At 38.1% G+C, this 21,964-nt stretch overlaps 1 protein-coding gene and 1 long non-coding RNA gene across 2 annotated transcripts in view; one reads left to right on the top strand and one right to left on the bottom strand.

Moving 5' to 3' along the window:
• srrm4 (serine/arginine repetitive matrix 4) overlaps positions 1-21,964 on the bottom strand; it is a 52,438-nt gene that overhangs the window by 15,939 nt on the left and 14,535 nt on the right. Inside the window, exons 2-7 of the mRNA XM_077522202.1 lie at positions 6,505-6,574; positions 3,669-3,799; positions 2,219-2,323; positions 1,928-2,011; positions 1,821-1,847; positions 937-987 (exon numbers count right to left, since the gene is read on the bottom strand). Of these exons, the coding sequence (XP_077378328.1) occupies positions 937-987; positions 1,821-1,847; positions 1,928-2,011; positions 2,219-2,323; positions 3,669-3,799; positions 6,505-6,574 (468 nt within the window). The remainder of the gene's footprint in view (positions 1-936; positions 988-1,820; positions 1,848-1,927; positions 2,012-2,218; positions 2,324-3,668; positions 3,800-6,504; positions 6,575-21,964) is intronic.
• LOC144019258 (uncharacterized) lies at positions 5,443-6,656 on the top strand. The gene is made up of 3 exons (XR_013283612.1): positions 5,443-5,557; positions 5,809-6,030; positions 6,493-6,656. It is a non-coding gene; the product is annotated as an uncharacterized LOC144019258 (long non-coding RNA).

The raw sequence follows: 21,964 nt of genomic DNA, 5'->3' as shown, positions 1-21,964 counted from the left end.
CAAACGGAACCCAAAAAATGAACCGAACCAACTTTTTGAGTGATTGAACCCCCCCCAAAAAATTGGGTCTAAGCAAGACAATATTTTAGGCCTTTTTTTGGGGGGGGGGTATTTTTGTAGTTAAAATCATGCCAAAACCCTGTAAACACAAAAATAAAACGTGATCTACGTTCACAAAACCTGAAAAATGGATAAAAGCCACGGTAACAAGGCGTCCATATGTCATGTGACCAGCAGTTGACCAATTAGAGCGTAGTAGTTCTTCAACAAGTTGGACAAACTCTCTCTCAATACGGTGCTGATTCAACAGCGCCCCCTGCTGTAAAGTTTACTGGTTTTGCGCGTGTGGATCTTGGCTTTTCGGCACGTAGGACTGTTCGGCAGAATATCATTGCCAAAAGTCACCCGATTTTTAGTTGTACAATTGCTTTTTACATGCGCAAAACGTTTTTTTGCACTTGATAGATATTTTTGTACTTGATAATTTTTTGTTGTAGATTTCAAAGATTTTTTTTTTTTGTAATTGAAGATATGTTTCTTTGTGTGTGTAGAACAAAAAGCATTCATTTGTGAATGACGTTTTGTGTACGTAGATCACGTTTTGTGTGTTTACGGGGTTTTGGCATGATTCTGACTCCACAGTTATTCACCTTTTGGGTTCATTGACTGACTCGATTGGATTGAGTCAAAAAGGAACCCACTTCAACTTTTTCAGGAATTTAACACAAAGAGTCAAGTGAAGTGAAGGCAAATCAATTTTTTTGGTTTGCTTTGCAGCTTATTCACTTCACACAACTTTGGCTGATAATCAATAACCTGAAAAGTTGGCTCAATCCCTTTTGAAGTTTTGTGGAATTGTGATTATTTTGGACACAACTGTCAGAAGATTTTTTGTTTGTCTGTTTGTTCCCTTTTTGCCCAAGTCAAGCAACTGACCTTTTCTTCCGTTTGCGCTCGTCCTTCCTCGCGCGCTTCAAACGATGACGGCTGACAAAGAAACCACACACAACATATCTTCGTCATCATCATCGTCATCATCCTCTTCATCATCATCATCCTCTTCATCATCATCATCATCATCATCATCATCATCCTCTTCATCCTCATCACCTTTATCATCATTATCCTCGGCATCTTCATCATCATCAACATCATCGAATTTAAATTTGGATTGGGCATTTTCATTCCATTTGGCGGTTGGGATTCATTCTCGTCGGATGACATGGAAACGTGAGGTGACGAGGCAAACGTTACGAGTGTTCGTGTGATCGTCAATATGTCATACTTCTGTCACATGACAGTCACATTTTTGGAAGATGAACTTGCTTGCTCCCAAAAATGCATAAATACTTTGCTTTTTTAATACTTTGTCTTTCACTCCAAAAACATACTTACACATGCGTTTGTTTTTGATGCTAGAGCATACAGAAGGCTTTGATACAGCTTCTGACATGAAGAGGTGGCTTAAAGCAATGGTAGTCATTACAAAAATGGCCAGCAGGTGGCAGCAGTGTATAAAAGGTTAACCAGGACCATGTTGGAAAAAAAGCTCCATTAATCAAAATTCTAAATAGATTTGTGAATAATGATGAAACTTAGCTAAATTTGAATGATAACTGCAGCAAATCGCAAACAGATATAAACACACTTTTTTTCCTAATGAAAGAAGAGACACATCTTTTGGTAATGCTATGTTTTTATAGCAATAGAAAGAACACAATATCAAAATCAGTCACAACAACGGGATTTTGAGAACTTCTAGTATGTACTTAACATTGCCTCAAAGTTTAGCATAAAAAAACATATTTAAGCGGCCATACCTGTGTTTGGACTTTTTGGAGCTCTGTCTGCAAGCAAGGAAAAAGATTTCAGATGAGTTGACGGTCCGAAACGTACATATAAGTGACGCTAAAGAGGCCACGCATACCCACGCCGCTTGATTTTCTTGGAATTTTTCTTCTTCTTCTTCTTTTTCTTCTTCCTCAGCGGCGAGAGGTTGCAAGAAGACGCCCTGAAAACAACACACCAAATCGCCAACCTTCACAATTGCCAATTTTGAAGCCACCCTGAGTTTTTTTTTTTTTTTACAAAGTTTGGCAGCAATGCTTGTTTTAAAATGCTTTATAAATAAAGTTGTGTTGAGCTGAAATTGCACATTTTCCCTAATTGGTCAAGTGATTAAAAAAAAAAAATGCTAAAAAAGTAAAAGTCAAGTCACCTCCTGGTCATCCTTTTGCGCTCGCACTTGCTCGTCTTCTTCTTCTTCTTCTTCTTCTTCTTCTTGCCTTTGGGCCGCAGTGACAGCTCCTCGCCAAAGGAGGTGCTGCGGGGCGGGAGGAAGAAAGTCACGATAGATATATATACACATATGCATACATACAGAGGATCAAATCACAATATTGCGAGAATTGTTATTTGACAGACATGAATTACAATATTAAGAAAATTAAAACATTTACATTTATACAGCAGCTTAGAGATGCAACAATTCATCGATAATCAATTATCAAATTGACAGATAATCGTTTTTGATAATCGATTAATCGTTTGATACCTTTTTTTTAGATAAAAAAAAAAACAAAACGCCAGATCCTCCGAAGTTCTGTTGTCTTCCATGTTAGCAGAGCAAGCAAACTCAGAGTAAACTACATAGTAAGATGAAAAATAAAAATAAGTAAATAAAATAATAATAATTCTTATTAATTCATTCATTCAGTCAAATTTATTTCGATAGAAAAATAATCATGAATTTGTTTTTTTTGTTTTTTGTGTACAGGCAGAAATTGTATGATACATAAGTAAATAAGATTGATAAATGATACATAAATGAGAGAAAAGTATTGATTTTCTCTTTTTTGTTGCTTTTGGTTTTTCAACTCGATTCTACATTCCACATGAAACGTTTGCAGCATTAGCGCCATTATTGAGCCTTCATCTGGTTTAATCCTCGTGACTCACCCGCCGTGAGCGAGCGGGAGAGGGGAAAAAAAAAAAAAGATTTCCGGCTCCAAACAATGAAAAGCGAGATGATCCGCGAGTCTATTTGAGTAGATCCCATGATGATGACGACGTGATGATAAATCCCCGTGAAGACGACGGCAACGACGGAGCCGCGCTGCTCCGAGGCGGACGGGAGAAAAGAAATACACAAAAACAAGACTCCTCCGCACCGTTTTAGCACAATCATTCCATCAGTTCTCACCAGAATCGGAGAGAAAATGTTTTTAGTAGGCTAGCTAACATGGGATTAAAAAAGAAAATAAAGTTGCAACTTTATAAGACATGGTCCAAATTGGAGAAGAATTAAGATCATATTACGAGGCAAAAAATAAAATAAAAATACTTTTGAATAAGGATGTAGATATATTAGAGGAAAAAGTCCACATTTGCACAATAATGAGTTATGCGGTTTGGAAAATGGATGGATGGATAAAGACGCCATAAATGGATTATGAGAGAGAAAATAAAAAGTCCTGCTTTCATACAACAAATGTGCAACAAAGCTGACTGGAATTGGAAAATTGGCTTGGATTTGACCAAATTGTGAACTCGTCGTTGACGTGAAATATCATCAAGGTTGCAATTCATGTTGGTAAAACGAAACAAAAAAAACACAACAAAACAATTTTGCACATTTGGATCTTTAAGCGTCACGTCAGGTGTCTCACCTGCTGGCCCGGTGGCGATGGCGACGGTGGCGACGGTGGTGATGGTGGCGGCGATGACGGCAATTTTTTGGGCGTGGCAAGTCGTCTGCAGCTGCTTCCTTCTTCTGGTTGCCGTCGGCAACATCGCCTGGCTGGAGGGGGATAAAAAAAAAAAAAAAAAAAAATTTTACCACAAGGAAGTTGTAAACAACGTTCCCAAGTACGACTTTTTCTTCCATTGTTATGACTTCATTATTACACAAATTACACATTTTTATGTTTATCCTAACCCGATGACTTCATTCTCGTATGAATTTTCCAACCATATCATGTGGCGTAATTATCGTTTAGATGGTAACTTTTTCAATCGTTTTGTTTTTGTCTCGATTAATATCGGTTTGAACTTTTCTTTCTGGCACAAATTCTGCCGATATGCTTCCATACTACGATTGCATACAAAGTTCTTGCAATATAGCTACATTGTAAATACTCATCGATAGAAAAATACCTTTTAAAATACTTTTTTTCTAAAAGTACTATTACCTCAATTTTTGTCAAAATTACAACCATTGTACTTCGTCATTCTTTTACTAACTTTTTCTTGTAATATAATCGACGTTCTTATTTGCAAGTATTTGAAAGTAAAAAATTCAACTTGTAATTGTAATATGACGACTTCATTCTCAAGCAAAGTCCCACTATTGTGTAATCATGGTGTAACTTGCGGCATATTCTTGTCTGGTAGAAAAGTTATGATTTTTTTTCTCATCATACTTTCACTTAATTACAACAATTTCTTGTCATTTTATTATTATTAAAAAGAAAATCTTCTTGTAACAGATCAATGACTTTTTCCTCATTAGAGTATGACTTGAATGAATTTTATTTCTCATAGAATAGAATAGAATTCGTTCCTTTATTGTCATTGCACTGTCACAACGAAATGAAGTTTGCATCCATCCAAGTGCATAAGCAAAAATAAATTATATAGTTTAAAAATAAGATATAAACAGTATATACACATTATTGCAGGTTATAAATATGTATGCAGTATTGATAAACAGCTAAATAATTATAATTGTATATGATTATCTCTACAGTATTTACAGATATTTATTTATAGTAGTGCAATTATGATCAGGAGACTGTTCAGGAGTGGATCAGCAGTAGGAAAGTAGCTATTCTGATATCTAGTGGTCTTCGTAACGGCTCCTGTAACGCCTTCCAGACGGCATGAGGGTAAAGTGTCCATGTGCTGGATGACGGGAGTCTTTAATGATTTCCTTCGCCCTCTTCAGGCACCGCCTCATATAGATGTCCTCAACAGAGGTGAGTGGTGCACCGGCCATGCGCTGGGCGACTTTCACCACCCTCTGCAAAGCCTTACGGTCAATAGCTGAGCAGTTTCCATACCAAACTGTGATGCAATTAGTCAAAATACTCTCAGCAGTGCAGCGGTAGAAGTTCACCAGAATATGTGAGGACAGGTGGTTCTTCCTCAGAGCCGTGAGGAAGAAGAGCCGCTGGTGAGCCTTCTTAACCAGCTTGGAGCAGCCAGTTGTCCATGTGAGATCCTCAGAGATGTGGACTCCCAGAAACTTGAAGTTGTTCACACGCTCCACCACCATCCCTTTAATGTGGATGGGTGTTAGGGATTGTTGCAAGTTAGGTCTGCACAGGTGCACCTAATAAGATCAACAAGGTGGCTCAACATGCTGCTCACCGATTGGTGGAGGATGGAGGTGCTGCCCTTTAAAGACCGGTGACATCAGGAGCCACCACAATCCTACTCCCTCTCCTCTCAACCAGCCACACCTGTGAATTGTTTGTTTTGTTGACAATCCTGTTTGTGTAGGGGTGAACTGCCATTTCTGTTCCTTACATTTTCCTCTGTTTCTTTAATTAGGAAGGTAAGATTCTGTTTTTCTGTTTACTTTATTATTTAGGTTAGTTTCTTACTTTTCTAGATAGAGTTGTTTTGTTTATGTTGGCCTTGGTTCACCCTGAAGCCTTATTTTGATTAAGCTGTACATGACTGAAAGATATGACCAAACCTTGGAATAAATTATTGTTTATTCTATTTTTGATGACTTTGAGTGGCTGCTTGGGATGTGAGGGAGTTGGGACCCTAGTTTTTTATGTTGCGCCCTGCATCCTCTAGGTGGGACGTAACAATGGGTGTATGTAGGGCAGCATTCCTCCTGAAGTCCACAATGAGCTCCTTGGTCTTCTCAGTGTTGAGCAGCAGATCGTTGGAGTTGTACCACTCAGCCAGATGATCGATCCACCTCCTGACCTGTAGGCTGCCTCATCATTGTCTTTGATGAGGACAATCACTGTGGTGTCATCTGCAAACTTAATAATTGTGTTGGAACCACTGAAAGTATATATATATATATCTACTCAAAGATATTAAAAATCATTAACTTTCTCATAATATTATTGCACAAATTCTAACTGGAAATACTATGACCTGATTCATGTACATATTCAAAATATTTCTCGCAATATTACAAATTGATTCTTTAAAAAAAAAAAAAAAAAAAAACTTGTTTGACGGTACATATTTTCTTGACTTAATTTTTGGACAAATGACAACTTCTTTTGTGTTTATTATACAAATTACTACTTTTCTTCTTTTGATAGTGTTGTTGCATAATATATGATTCATATTTAATTTCCCACCAAACTACAACTTTTGTGATATCAACATTCTCATTGGAATCTTTTTCCACATGACTTCATTTTTTTGTGCAAATTAGGACTTGATTTGAACCGACTTTTTTTTTCTCTTTTTTTTTTTTTTTTTTTTTTTTAATTTTTCTTATTTTGATTGTGATTTTAGGGGCGGGGTCACCTTGGAGTGGGCGTCCGTGTCCTGCGTCCGGTCGTCGCCCCGCGTTTGTTTGGCCTCCACCTCCTCTGGACTGAAAGAAAAAAAACAAAGAAGAAGAATAATCGTGTCTGAGTCACCATTTTGCACGCCGATTGCACCAAGCCAGCAACATATCGAAAACACTCGGCATGCGCTTTCTTTTTTTTTTTTTTTTAAGTGAGTATCTTGGATGTATGATGTTTGTTTGTTGCTTTTAATCGAGTGCTGTCCAAGGTTTTTTTTATTTTTTATTTTATTTTATTTTTATTTTATTTTTATTTTATTTTTATTTTATTTTTATTTTATTTTTATTTTATTTTTATTTTATTTTTATTTTTATTTTTATTTTTATTTTTATTTTTATTTTTATTTTTATTTTTATTTTATTTTTATTTTTATTTTTATTTTTATTTTTATTTTATTTTATTTTATTTTATTTTTATTTTTATTTTTATTTTTATTTTATTTTTATTTTTATTTTATTTTTATTTTATTTTTATTTTATTTTTATTTTATTTTTTTATGTGTGTATTTGTGCGTGCGTTTGCGTGTGTGCGTTTGCGTGCGTGTGCGTGCAAATACGTATAAATTTATACTCATGAATTCACCTAAAACCTTATAAATATCCCATTACCCTTCGCCTTAACCAGGTACTTCAGAATCTTGCCAGAGTCGTGAGGTTCAAATGGTCAGGAGACCAGTGAAAAGGTCAGAAAAAATAAAGAGAAAAGAAAGATAAATCAAAGTGAAATCCAGCACCGACCAAACACTTCCTGCCTTCCCCATGGTGACAAAATCAAAGTCTTACGCCAACCACGGAAGCCTCTAAATTCCAACAAATTAGCGAGATCTCAAGAGACCAGAGGAAAAACTAAAGAGAGGAAGGGGGGAAGGATCGATGAGGCAGAGTGAGATCCATAGAGGCCAGTACATCCAATCCATCAAAGTGATATCCAGCACCAACCAAACCCCTCCTGCGTGGTTACAAAACCAGAGTCTTATGCCAACCCCAGAAACCTCAAACTTCCAATAAATTGAGATCTCAAGTGACCAGAGGAAAAACTAAAGAGAGGAAGGAGGGAAGGATAGATAAAGCAAATTGAGATCCACAGACACCAGCACCCACTGATTCAAGAGGCTGTGGGAGGGAGAGGCAAATTCTGTTTGAGTTTCAGTAGATGCTGGTGCGATGGATCTGGCATGCATAAGGACCACCACCAAAGAAAGAAGCCGTCAACCGCGGTCCAGCAAATCGAGCACTAGCCCCCCCGGAATCCCCAGGCCGCGGCAGCCCCAAGGCCACCCCCAAGCCACCCGAGCGGACACCGGTCGGCGAGCCGACTCAGACGCCCGGAACACCCACACCCCGAGCCCAAGGCCGCAGAACGAGGACCGGCGGGCCACCACAGCGCCCCACCGGTCCCCAGCCCCCATCCCCCCATGACCCCCCCGCACCCCACCCAAACCCGCCACCCGCCACGACCCAGGCCCCGCCACCCCCGACCCCCAAACCCCCGAACACACCCCGACCCCCAACACCCAACCCCCCCCCCCCCCCACCCATACCTCCACCCCCCCCAAACAAGCCGCCCCCCCACGACCGCACAAATTCCAATAGAATTTTATGATAGCAGAGTCCAGCGATTGGAACCAGTTAGACGTAGGTTTAAATGGAATCATTGAAAATAAATAATTGATCTTTGGTAAAACTTTCATTTTTATAGTAGCTATCCGTCCTATTAAAGAGATCGGAAGATTATTCCAGCGCTCCAGGTCACTACGGATGCTATCCAATGATGGTAAAAAATTTAAAGAAGTTAATTCAGTTAACTTAGGTGAAATTTTAACCCCTAAGTATTTTAAATTACCTGTAGGAAAGGAGTAGTGTGGATCCTGACTTGTAGGTTTCCATGAATTTTCTGTAATAAGTAATAATGTTGATTTTGTCCAGTTAATAGAGTAATCTGATAAGTGAGAGAATTTAGTTATTAAGTTAAATGCTTCCCCTAACGAGATAGCAGGTTCTTCTAAATAGAGTAGTATATCATCGGCATAGAGATTAATTTTATGTTCTATTGTCCCGGAGTGGATTCCTTGGATCCGTCTATCCTGACGTATAGCTAATGCAAGCGGCTCAATAAATATAGCAAATAATAAAGGAGACATTGGGCACCCTTGTCTTGTACCCCTTTGTAGAGTAAAACTCTGTGATGTAATCCCATTAGTAGTAACTGTAGCTTTAGGAGAATCATATAATATTGAGACCCATTGAATGAATGACTCCCCGAAGCCGAATTTATTTAAGACAGCAAAGAGGAAGGACCAGTTAACTTTATCGAAGGCTTTTTCTGCATCCAGCGAAATAACAACTGCCTTTTTATCATACCGCTGTGACATACTAATCAAGTTAAAGAGTCTCCTAATATTATTAGTAGAATGACGACCTTTAATAAAACCTGTTTGATCACTATGAATAATTGTCGAGATTACTGTCTCTAGTCGAGATGCCAAGGCCTTAGCGATAATTTTAATATCGGTATTAATTAGTGATATCGGTCGGTAACTTGACGGGAGGGTGGGGTCTTTTTCTGGCTTTAATAAAAGTTTAATTGCTGCTATATTCATATCTTGACGTATATCACCTTTACTTTTAATTTCAGTTACTACTCTTAGAAATAATGGAGCAAACATTAACCAGAAATGTTTAAAAAATATAGCCGGAAAGCCGTCTGGACCAGGTGCTCTGCCATTAGGCATACTGTCTAAAGCACGATACAACTCATCTATAGTAAGCGGGGTATCGAGAATATCTTTATGTTCAGTCGATAACTGAGGTATATTTAAGCTGTTTAGGAATTCCTCAATATGTTCAGGGTTAGGTCTATTAATTTCTGAGTATAGATTTCGATAATAGTTATAAAAAATATGGTTAATTTCTTCTGGTGATTGTGTGCATTCACCATTTATATCTTTAATAGCCGTTATAAGAGATTTTTCCCGATTCCGTTGAAGTTGATTTGCCAGAAATTTACCTGATTTATTATTATGTTCAAAATTATTATATCTCAACTGTTGTATTATAAACTCTGTCTTTTTAGATAACATGTTATCTAACTGTATTTTTATATTCTGTAGTTCCGTCCATATTTGATTATTTGGGTTTAATGCATATTCATCCGTTAGTTGTTTAATTTTATCTTCCAGGTATTTTTCTAATTTTTGATCCTGTTTCTTTTTATAAGTTGAATATGATATAATTTTCCCTCTAATTACCGCTTTTCCGAGTGCTGTCCAAGTTAAAGTATTAACTCAATTAATCACAAAAAAAAAGATGGCATTAATCGTGTATGAACGCAGATGACTCATTTGGAGCGCAGATGATCCTTTAGCTTAACAGCAGACGGTTACGTTTTAGGTACAACATAGCGATGCACCGATCACAATTTTTCAGCCGATCACCGATAACCGATCTTTTAAAAAGTCTGACCTTCCGATTCCGATTTTTTTTCATAACAAGCAGCGTATACCTTCAGTGTTCCAATCTTATTTTTATTGGAAAACATGGAACAATATCGGTGAAATAATACAAATGGGCTGTTTTAACGGCACATGAAGTAGTTCTCAAATAAAAATGAAAATCTGTTTCGTCATCTCAGCAGAAGAGGACAGTGGCTGACTTTTTCAAAGATGAGATTGGTGGAAAAGATCAATTGATTTTTAAGAGATTGGCCGATCACCGGTCTCCCAAAATTAAGGAAATCGGGGCCGATAAATCGGCCGTCCGATCGATCGGTGTACCCCTAGTAGAACAGGTTGTGTTTGAGCATTAACATAACCACAGGGACTGGGTATTGATTGATTCAGATTTCCAAAATCGATTCGATTCAGAAGGGCCCGATTCGATTCACATTGATTTTGGATTCAGTGAAGGATTTTACACAGTAGCAATTGGAATTTGATATGGAAGACACTTCCAGAAGTGGCAATGCTGCAAAATAGTAGAAACTGCATTTGTAAAAATATGAATATTTACATTTATAATTGAATCCAATAGTTACATTAATCATGTATGTTTTAATGAACATGACCTGAGTTAAAAGTACAAATTCATGCTTTTATGAATCGATATTGTGCTATGGAAAGGAATGGAATGTCCATTTGATATATCGATATTTTAGAGCCAGCCCTATACTAAGACTGGGTTTCTGTCTGATTTGAAGTGTTCAAGTGTTGAGGCCAAACATTCCCCAAAATGTTGCCCTTGTAATTATTTGCAGCAAAAAGAAGCGGGAAAAACGTAAAATTGACAATTTCTTACCCCCCCCTCCCCAATTTTCTGGCGGGGGGCCCACGCATGCACTTGAGATGAAATTGCAGCTGATCGCGCGGCCTCCTAAATTCAAACGAGGCGGACACCTCCGATCCAACGGACGGGCCGCCGCCGATTCCCGGCTGGCGTCTTGAGATGAAGTCAAGCCAATTAGTGCGTTGGCAGAAAAGGAATGCGTTTCATTGGACGGGTCAGAGTTCACCGCTGACAAGTGAAGTGTGGAGAAGAAAAACAAACACAAAAAAAACAACCCCAGCGTCTCTCGCACTGGTTGCAAAAAAACGTCGTCGTCCAATTAAAGGAAGGAAGTGCCACGCGTGTGTGTGCGTACGCGAAAACAATTTCAAGTCTTGACGGAGCGTCAACACCCGACTCCAATTAGACGTCCGTGCGTCCGACAAGACAGCCCCAACTTTTTACTAAAACAGTCGCACACAACAACAGCAGTGCAGCCCAAAAGGATTCACACAACTTCACTTTTCCAAATCTTGACAAGTTACACACAAACTAAACTAAAAAATAATAGAAAATTACATTTTTAAAAACACGTTACACAAACAGGGAAAAAATACATAAAAATACATAAAAACTACACAATAATAAGTAAATAAAAACTTTACACAAACAGGAAAAAAACAATACAAATAATTATAAACTTTACACAAAGAGGAAAAATAAATATATATATTTTTAACCTTTACACAAAAAGGAAAAAAAATATTAAAAATAAATAAAACGTTACACAAACAGAAAAAAATACATTGAAAACTTTACACAAACAGGAACGAAATAGTAAAAATAAATAAATAAAAACTTTACACAAACAGGATTTTTGCAGCTACCCGAAATCAGAGTTAAAAAAAAAAAAAAAAAAAAAAAAAAAAAAAAAAAAAAGAGTTAAAAAAAAAAAAGAAAGAAAGAAAAGTGATCAGTGTTAAAATAAAATGTCTTTTTGTTTTAAATCTATTTAAATATAGTAATGGGCACTAGGGGTGTTTTACAAAAAGACGATTTGGCGATATATCCCAATATTACAGCGTGCAATTCTCGTATCGATTCAATATGCGGCTGAATCCATTTTTAAATAACAATTTTTGATGGAAATATTCAATAAAATCTTACTTAGGATTATGGTTCAAACTAAGATTGGAAGAATGTTATATTCATGGACCATTAAGCCTTCATATTTAATTTCAATGCTGTTCAAACATGAAACCGATTGCAACCGATTGTTTGTTCAATACAGTGGCTCACAGTTACAAGTCTCAAGTTTCACATAAATGCATTTTTATAAAAATTTTACAGTGTACACGTTGACTGATTAGTATTTTCTAAATTTGAGTAAAGAAAAAAAAAAATCCCAATAATCGACATATCGAGTCGTGTCGGGATTAATCGGTATCGAATCATGACCTATGAAAGGATCGAATTAGTATTCCACTTTCCCGCACAATTTCTGCAGAAATTGCACTTTATCTAGTTATTGTTAATGTTGAAGTCCCAATTTGAAAGTGAATGTTTTGAGGCTGAGGCCGTAAATTCCGTCCGTCCCAGCTGCCGGTGCCGGCGGCTGGCTGGAGGTCACCTTAAAATGCTTGCCAGAGTGCCGATCCATGAGCGCACGACCTTGGCCTAGCAAATTGCTTCACCTGGCCGGCGCAGGGAGCCCATTATGCTTTTATGGAAAGGAGCATTATTCCATTTGCGCTGCATTTGATTTACGCTTGAGGCCGTCAAGGTCCTCGGTAAGGATGTTAAGATCTTTTTTTTTTTTTTGCTTGAACAGTTGTTTGCTTTCAAGCTGTCTGCTGAAGTTGCCTCTCAAAATAAACACAAGCAAATAAAATTGTGTTTTGAAACAAGCGCATAACTTGACTTTTTGCTTTCTACAAGTCAGTTTAGCTCAACGCTAACAAACGATGCAAAACGACATCAACAGGCCCAACGGCAGTGACAAAGAGACAAGGGTGCAAAGAGTTGACACAAAAATGACCACATTGACCAAACAAAACACCTGGCAAGTGTTGCAAATGGTGGGGAAAAAAGCAAAATGTGATCTGCTTGCCAGAAGCCCAAAAGTGGCATTTATCTGAGGCGTGTGTCGTCGTTTCAAAATGGAAAAAAAAAAAAAAGCTCTCACTCCGCCTGGAGGAGCGTCGGGCGAGCGAGCGGCTCCTTCCTCCGTCCTCCTCGTCCTCCACGTCAGCCGATAACACATTAGCCAGCTAATCTCTCGCCTGTCGGCAGGATGAGGTGTTGTTGATGTCTGCCGGGCTAAAACGTGTCAATCGGCGGCCCCAGAGAGGAAAACAGAAAGTCAACGTGGCGGCCAAAATGGAGCCTAGTTAGTTAACGATGCAACATTAGCGAGAAAGGCGGGTTTCCACGGCATCGCCACGCCTTTCTCGCTAATGTTGCATCGTTAACTAAAAGCTATTGCTAAGCATGCAACCACTGAGCTAAAAAAAATGACTAGATAGCTGCTAGCCCAAGACTTTTGAGGTGGTGAGGCGGCCATATTGCTCCTCCCAACAAACGTTTCTTGCTAAAAGTTGCATCGGATTTGTTAGCATAAAAGCTATCACTAAGCATGCAACCACTGAGCTAAGTGTTTTTGTGTTGTTGTTGTTTTTTTTTTTTTAAAGGTCAAAATTAGGACAAAGTTAACTGATAAATAGAAAATACTATATCAATGTTTTCCGCCAGAAACAGTCCAACCATGACAAAAAGTTCACAAAGTGTTCATATGAAAAAAATAAATTAAACCAACACTTGATCATATACTGTTCTGAAACTACAAATACAAAAAATAACTAAAAACTTCCTTCAACACTTCTTTTTCAGCCAAAAAGCCCTATTTCAGTGCCAGTATCGATCCAATATCAATACTGACTTGATATCGATAATATTGATATTTTGGCTCGATCCGCCCACCTCTAATTTACAGTACCAAATTTGGAGAACATTTGAGACTCTACTTAGTCGAAACGGCATGATTTATGGTGTTTTAAATGTATTAAACATAAACAAGAGGACTTCTGACATTTGACAACTTGCCTTAAATACATGTGGAAATGATATGCTTCACGATGTTTAGTACAGGAGGAAACTTGTGTGTATATATTTTTTATGAAAGAATAATAACTGTAATTCAACAAAAGATGCCTCTGCCAAATCTAATATTGGGCTCTAAGGAACTGAGAGTTAAAAGAAAAATGTCTCATCTGTACGTGTAGCATATAGTCGATACAGTAGTCTGCACGTGAGGTGGGAGTCGCAAGATGGCCGCCCTGTGACTTCAACTGCTTGCCATCCAGCCATATATTCAGATCAGTGGCACATGCTGAAAAGGATCCCCCCCCCCCCCCCCCCAAAAAAAAACAACCTTTAACCATTTTATGTTGCTTTCACCCAAAGCACCTGTTTCAAACCAAAAAGTGGAGAAAATGAGCTTGTTGAAATTTCTTCAACCTTTTTTTTTTTTTTTTATGGGTTCACTCATGACCAACAAAGATCAAGTTAAGTGTAAATGCTTTACAATGGATAGATTTGAGCAAAACTAAAATATCCCTCACGCATGCTTTGGAGTACCAAAAAATGTACTTTATAAAAAAAAAAAAAAAAAAAAAATACAAAATAAAATAAAAAACATTCTTAAAATGGTGGCTTCAAAACAAAATGGCAGACCTCCGGTGTGCTCTTGGCCACGAATTCTTGAGATGTTGTGTGGATCGAAACGTGATAGACATGTCTTCGAACTTTCATAGTTACAAAAAAAAAAAAAATTATCGCTAGCTTGCAAGACTTTCAAACCAAAATGGAAGATTCTCCAGACTTTTTGGTGGGATTGCTCATAATTGGCAGGCCTTCCAAATTTCATGTTGTGATAAAAATTTCATTTTGTGAAGTTAAATTGTCTCTGGGAGCTGATTTTGTTTATTTTATTTTTTTTTTCGATCCACTTGTGAATTTTCAAGCAGGATGCAAATCAGATTTGACGACGATAGTGAAAGAATGCCCTGAAAATGACGCTACATTTTAGAGGTCTTTGGCTGACTCACGATTCGATTCCGATTTTTGGGTCTGTGATTCGATTCAGAATCAATTTTCGATTCAGAATGATTTTTGATTCCAAATGACTTGATGGATGATTTCTGCTTCAATTTATAGATGAGCAAAGCATCGTTGTGATCTACTGCAGTCTGGCTTGCTAATGCTAACTAGCGCGCTACTTGCGGCACTTTTATGTCTCAAAAGAATGGCTATTCATACAAAACACTTCAGGAATGTTTTCAGAGAAGCATCTTAACATGAGTCACCGGCATATGCTCGTCCTATGCTGCTGCTGCTGCTGCAAAAAAAAAAAAAACTTTTATTGACATAACTTGATCGTTACTTTTTCCCTCTACTCTCTAATGTGGCTACAATTTAACAGTGTGGAACCACACTGCCCCCTAAGTGGCCAAATTGTGTATAACATGAACAGCGCTCCCAGTACACAAAAAAGGACAAGACAGTCTAAAATCATTGAAATAAAATAAATTTTGCAACATTTAAAATCGATTCCGAATCATACTAAACGAGAATCACGATTCTTATGAGAATCATATTTTTTTTGCACACCCTTACTAAATGTGTCCTTGAGAAATAACGACGGCATATTATGTACAGACAGTGTTGCCTTCGCAACGAGGGAGGCGTCTTCGCCCACTCGTTGAGCGGGACAAAAGGTCCAATCGAAGCCGAATGGTTAATCGTGAGGATCCCTCGTTTAGTCGCTCGTTGCGTTTGATTTGAAAAGGGAGCAGGCGAGACAAAGCTTAAGCAGCCCCATTTCCCCGCTCGCTTGGAAATGGAACGGCTGAAAATAAATCTTTAATTAGGTGACACTTTCATCTTCTTCCAAATGAAGAAGAAGAAGCAATAAGCGACTCTTTGGTTTTAATGCGAAAGCGGCAAAACAAAACTTTGGGGACATGGCTTCTATTGAGCGATAGCGAGCTGCCCAATCAGCTCGTCTGCCAAAGTCATTAATAGGGAGGGAACCATGTCCAAATATCGCCATACGATCATTATTATGATATGAAGGACACAATACGATAATTATCACGATATTGTGGGGAGGTTGGCGATACAAAAAAATGAGCTCATACTAATCAAACAAACACACAATATTGTGCTTTTGTGCATTACAGTACTGAAAAAAAAGCATAAATATAAAATATATATATATATATATATATATATATATATATATATATATATATATATATATATATATATATATATATATATATATATATATACATAGCAATAGCACCTTTCAAGCAATACATGTTTACATCAAACAGTCATAAGGAAAGTGGACATTGAAAAGAAAAAAAATGAATAAAAGAAAACATGAAGACACTAGAAATTAAACTTGAGGAATAATAGAAATGTTTAAAAAAGTAGCAAATTTGGGGTATCTAGGTCTTTCGTGGGCGGCACGGTAGTCGAGTGGTTAGCACGTCCGCTTCCCAGTTCTGAGGTCTCCGGTTCGAGTCCAGGCTCGGACCTTCCTGGGTGGAGTTTGCATGTTCTCCCCGTGCCCGCGTGGGTCTTCTCCGGGTACTCCGGTCTCCTCCCACATTCCAAAGACATGCATGGCAGGTTAATTGGGCGCTCCGAATTGTCCCTAGGTGTGCGTGTGAGTGTGGATGGTTGTTCGTCTCTGTGTGCCCTGCGATTGGTTGGCAACCAGTCCAGGGTGTCCCCCGCCTACTGCCCAGAGCCAGCTGAGATAGGCGCCAGCAGCCCCCGCGACCCTTGTGAGGAATAAGCGGTCAAGAAAATGGATGGATGGATGGATAGGTCTTTCGTTAAAATTATCTTTTTTATTTTTTGCGAAATCTTATGGAAGTAAATATGGTGCAAAAGCAACTTGTAAAAAAAAATTGTACCTGTAGAAAAAAGTATACATTTGTATCTGTAAAAGGAATGATATGTACCTGTAAAAAAAAATTGTACCTGTAAATATATGTATGTATGTATGTATATATAGGCTTCAACCTTGGTTGACATTCAGAGACCTCAAAGTGGGGAAAAAGAAAGCCGTTTTAGTATGAAGCCTATGAAGGTAAGATTTATTGTACAATTATAGCTTGTAATCAATCAGGTGCGGGCTAGTTGAGTCCACATATCAAATTTCTTACTCTGTTAGCGGTCATTAAACGCAACACTAGTGTCGTGCATTATACGAGTGACGCAGTTTTTCTTTCCCTTCTTGCTCAAAGCGTTTCTTGAGCCACTACACAGTCATAGATATCGACTGTATTGCTGAACGTTTATTAGTGTGTAGATGCAAAAGGTGAGTTAAATCACCCATAATACGTCTTTGGGACACAAGACATTTAAAATGGGACGTATTTATAAGTTTTTTGGGAGCAAATGAGTTAACTGTAATAACGGCATATTGGTGACAAAATGAATGTCTGGCACATTTGTCTTTGTCAAGTCACAAACGACATGTAGAATGACTAAGCAATGTTCTTGTGCTACCATGAGGACATTATCACGCAAAAACAAACCAAAAGTCGTTTTCGGTCGTGACGCGAGGGTCAACATTTGTGACAAGCTGTCATCATCAGGGCCTTTGCTGACGTGACTTCCCACTCAAAACTGCTGAGTGGAAAATATGCATTTTTCACCTTCATAAGCAATCAGGACTGCTGACAAATTGCAAGTTGGTCGTTATGTGTTACAATAAAATAACAGCTCAAACAATGAGCGCTTCAATTGGAGCTATGACACGACATTCTTAAGTCACAAATAGGCAGGCCACATAAACCTTTCTTGATGATTGACTTGTTTCATGATAAAAGATCATATTCTAGCTAGACTAAGCAATTTCTGGAGAAATTTCGTGGGAATGCTTCAAGCAGACCAAGAGAAGCTTATCCATGCTTTTATCTCCAGCAGACTAGATTACTGTAACGGTCTTCTGACTGGACTCTCTCAAAAGAACATGAGACAATTGCAGCTCATTCAGAACGCTGCAGCTCGAGTTCTGACCAAAACAAAGAGATCAGAACATATAACTCCAGTACTTAAGGATTTACACTGGCTCCCAATCAGCTGTAGAATCGATTTTAAAGTTCTGCTACTCGTCTATAAATCACGAAATGGTTTGGGTCCTGAATATATCCAAGAAATGCTGATTGAGTACAAACCCAGCAGGGCTCTGAGATCGACAGACTTGGGCGAACTAGTGGAACCCAGAGTTCGAAGCAAACATGGTGAAGCTGCATTTAGCTATTATGCTGCACACAGATGGAATAGGCTGCCAACAGAAGTGAAGTCAGCCCCGAGTGTAAATGCTTTTAAATCCAGGTTAAAAACTTTGCTTTTTTCTTATACCTTTGATTAGGGACTTTTAAACAGCTTTAATTAAGTGTTTTTTGTTGTTGTTTTTTTTGTTTTTTTCCTCTGAATGTTAACTACTGTTTTTTGATGCTTATGTGTTGTCTTTCCTTGTGTAAAGCACATTGAGTTGCCTTGTGTATGAAATGTGCTATACAAATAAACTTGCCTTGCCTTGCCTTGCTTGCCTAATAGCTGAATGCTAAGTTGAATGCTAATAGCTGAATGCTAATTAAGGAAACAAAGAAACTGTGAAAATTACAAAGTAATTACCTATTAATGATTAGTAATAAAGTAATAATAGTAGCAGTAGTAGTAGTAGTAGTCGTAGAAACAGTAGTAGTATTACTAGTAATTATTAAGTAGCAACTTGTAGTTAAATGATTGTGACATTTTATGTAATTGTAGTGAACAACAACAAATATAAAACAAAACAAAAAAAGTCTACGTATCAATAATATCGATATTTGGATCGATCGGCGGCACGGTAGTCGAGTGGTTAGCACGTCTGCTTTCCAGTTCTGAGGTCTCTGGTTCGAGTCCAGGCTCGGACCTTCCTGGGTGGAGTTTGCATGTTTTCCCCGTGCCTGCGTGGGTCTTCTCCGGGTACTCCGGTCTCCACATTCCAAAGACATGCATGGCAGGTTAATTGGGCGCTCCGAATTGTCCCTAGGTGTGCGTGTGCGTGTGAGTGTGGATGGTTGTTTGTCTCTGTGTGCCCTGCGATTGGTTGGCAACCAGTCCAGGGTGTCCCCCGCCTACTGCCCAGAGCCAGCTGAGATAGGCGCCAGCAGCCCCCGCGACCCTTGTGAGGAATAAGCGGTCAAGAAAATGGATGGATGGATGGATGGATCGATCGGCCCACCACTATTATGCAGTGGGCTGTATCTGCAGATAGGTGTCAGTAATGATCAGTAATCTGATGCTGAATGCAAGGTGAATAGGAACACGTGCATTTATCATTTAATTTACTGATATGATAGTCAGTTGGTTTAAATTTATATCGCTTAGCATAAATGTGATGGTAATGGAAAGTAATGGATGTGAAATAATCTGACAATGATTTGTATTCAATATTGTATTTGTGTTAAAAGAGTTGCCCAAGCGGGGGTTTGAAACCACATCTTCCAATGTGTTAAGCAAGTGCTCAAACCCCTGACTTAACTTGTCGGGCTTAAAGTCATGTCTTATGGTGTAGTCATATTTAAAAGTGACATCTGCTGACGAACACTGAATGGAAACTGGCAAAAAAAAAAAGAGCTTGTCTGCAACATGGCCTTGGCTGATTGCTCATACTCTGCTGCCACCTGCTGGCCGTTTTTGAAACATGGATACTAATAACTACCATTGTTTGAAGCAACCACTTTCTGTCAAACTGCTTGTCAAAGCTTTCTCTCTGCTCTTGTGTAAAAAAAAAAGAAAAAAAAAGAACGTACACGTGTTTGGGAGTGAAATGCAAAGTATTCAACATTTTTGGGTTTGAAAGTGTATTCCTCACTTAAAACTTTTTCAGTTGTAAATGGTCAAACAAAAACACTATTGTGAAGATATTTTGTGTCAAATTATTACAAAGCGCAACTATAAAGAATTATACAATGACTACTTTGTGAAATCAAAGTTGTGCTAAAATGTTTCCCAAGGAGGATTCAAACCGTGATCTCCCGCAGGTCATTCCATTGCTTTAACCATTCAGCTATCACGGACATGTAGGCACTGGTGACAATATATGGTATTGTATTTAGTAATTAATTGTACAATTGGAAAAAAAAAGTTTGTCAAATGACATTTAACGAAATAGATGTTAACTTGTCTACACTGAAATTGAATTTTGAATGTCGTGTTTTTTTCCCCTTATTATTTTTATCATTTTAAACTTCCATACGCTATTTTTTTTTTAAGTTTGCTGTATAAGGTTTTAACATTGTCAATGTAACCTGCTTTTGTTTTCTTGTCTTTGCTCTGAATGTTATCTACTGTATTTGTTGATGCTAATGTGTTGTTTTTCCTTGTGTAAAGCACATTGAGTTGCCTTGTGTATGAAATGTACTACACAAATAAACTTGCCTTGCCTTGAATATAGAACGGATAATATAGAAACAAAACTTAATAATGACGACATCAAAAGTAATGGATGTGAAATAATTATTAATGACAATGATTAGTATTAAATATTGCATTCCTACTAAAGAGTTACCCACAGTGTATTCGAACCCAGATTCTCCACGCGGGAGGCAAATAAGCTATCCACTGACCTAACTTGTCTGGCTCAAAAATCATGGCTTATAGTGTATCTAAATTGAAAAGTGATACATGATGCTGAAAATTAACAATGTGGTCACGTGTTCAATCACTTCAATGAAATTATAGAATGGATTTCTTGATACGATATTTAGTTGGAATACATGGCCCTTGATATACTTGCAATGTACAGACAGAGGTGGGATTCGAACCCATGACCTTCTGCTTCCTGAACAATGCACTGTACCAAGTGAGCTACTCAGCAGTATCAGACAGCTGCTGTTGGTCATTAGTTGTTTGTACGGAAGTGGGCGTGGAAGGACAAAAATAAGGCGTTAATTTTTTCAGCAAGTTGAAATTTGAACGGTGTAAATCGGACATATTATGTGGGAGTTGTTTGATTTGATTGCAAAAAGTGTTGAGAATAAAATACTATAATGATAAGTATAATCATAATAATAATAAAGAATACGAATAACATATTTGGGAATGCTTTCAGCATTCCCACAAACAAAATAATTGATTCAACGGTTACATCTTGGAAAAGGATTTTGCTTGTTTTTATGTCAGATCCTCCATTAATTATTTTGACTGTGAAAATGGCATTTTATGTTCAGGTTCATATTGTGCTTTGAGGTTTTCCAACTACTAGCTGGCTATATTATTGGCACACAACATAATGTATAGAAATTCACTACGTCAGAGAATAGCATCAATGCAAGTACACTACCTCCCAGCAGAGTGCGCAAGTTTCCCTCTTAAGCCTAATTTATGGAGAAGGGTCTGATTGCAGACCGCAGACTGGGAACGGAACGCCCACGGAACGGAACGCCCACGGAACGGAACGCCCCTATGCTCTTGATTGACGGAAAGTGACGCTGCTGTCGTGATCCAGTAGTGTTGTTCTCAACTTCTCTGCAGTTTGCGGTCGCCACGAGAACTACGAAACGAAATCATTCCATCCATTATCACAACCTCTTAGTTCTCAAAAAGTTCCCGGGGACGACACGAAATAATTTGTAAAATGACGAGTCGGGAGCAGAAAGTAAGTGGACATGTATTTTATTTAATGAACATTAGCACATAGGTCGCTAAAGAAAAGTTCGTTTCCCGCACAGAAAGTTTGAAAAATGAATTGAAATGATTTAGTGGAACACAATGTTTTTCTTCCTTATCTCTCTCGTTGAATTCCAATTGTTATTTCACATGGAACAATAGTTTGAACCTGTGTACCGTACAATATGATGACCTAAAAGTAGTAACTTGCAAATGGGGAATCCACCATGACGCTGTACGTAATGTAAGCGTCAAAAGGAAGGTCGTGGAATGATGACGGAAGAGCGAGGCGACGAGGGGAGGAGAAAAAGAGTTTTGGAGGGAGTAAGAAATAAACGGGGCAGTCCGGAGTTGCTCCCCAAACGCAGTACAAGTTCTTGTGTATTTTTTCCTTACGGAGAGTGTTCCGAAACGCGA

The sequence above is a fragment of the Festucalex cinctus genome, chromosome 5, assembly GCF_051991245.1.
Source record: "Festucalex cinctus isolate MCC-2025b chromosome 5, RoL_Fcin_1.0, whole genome shotgun sequence".
NCBI classification, from domain to species: Eukaryota; Metazoa; Chordata; class Actinopteri; order Syngnathiformes; family Syngnathidae; genus Festucalex; species Festucalex cinctus.
Note: the sequence above shows the minus strand (reverse complement) of the source record. Positions and strands in the feature narration are given on the sequence as shown.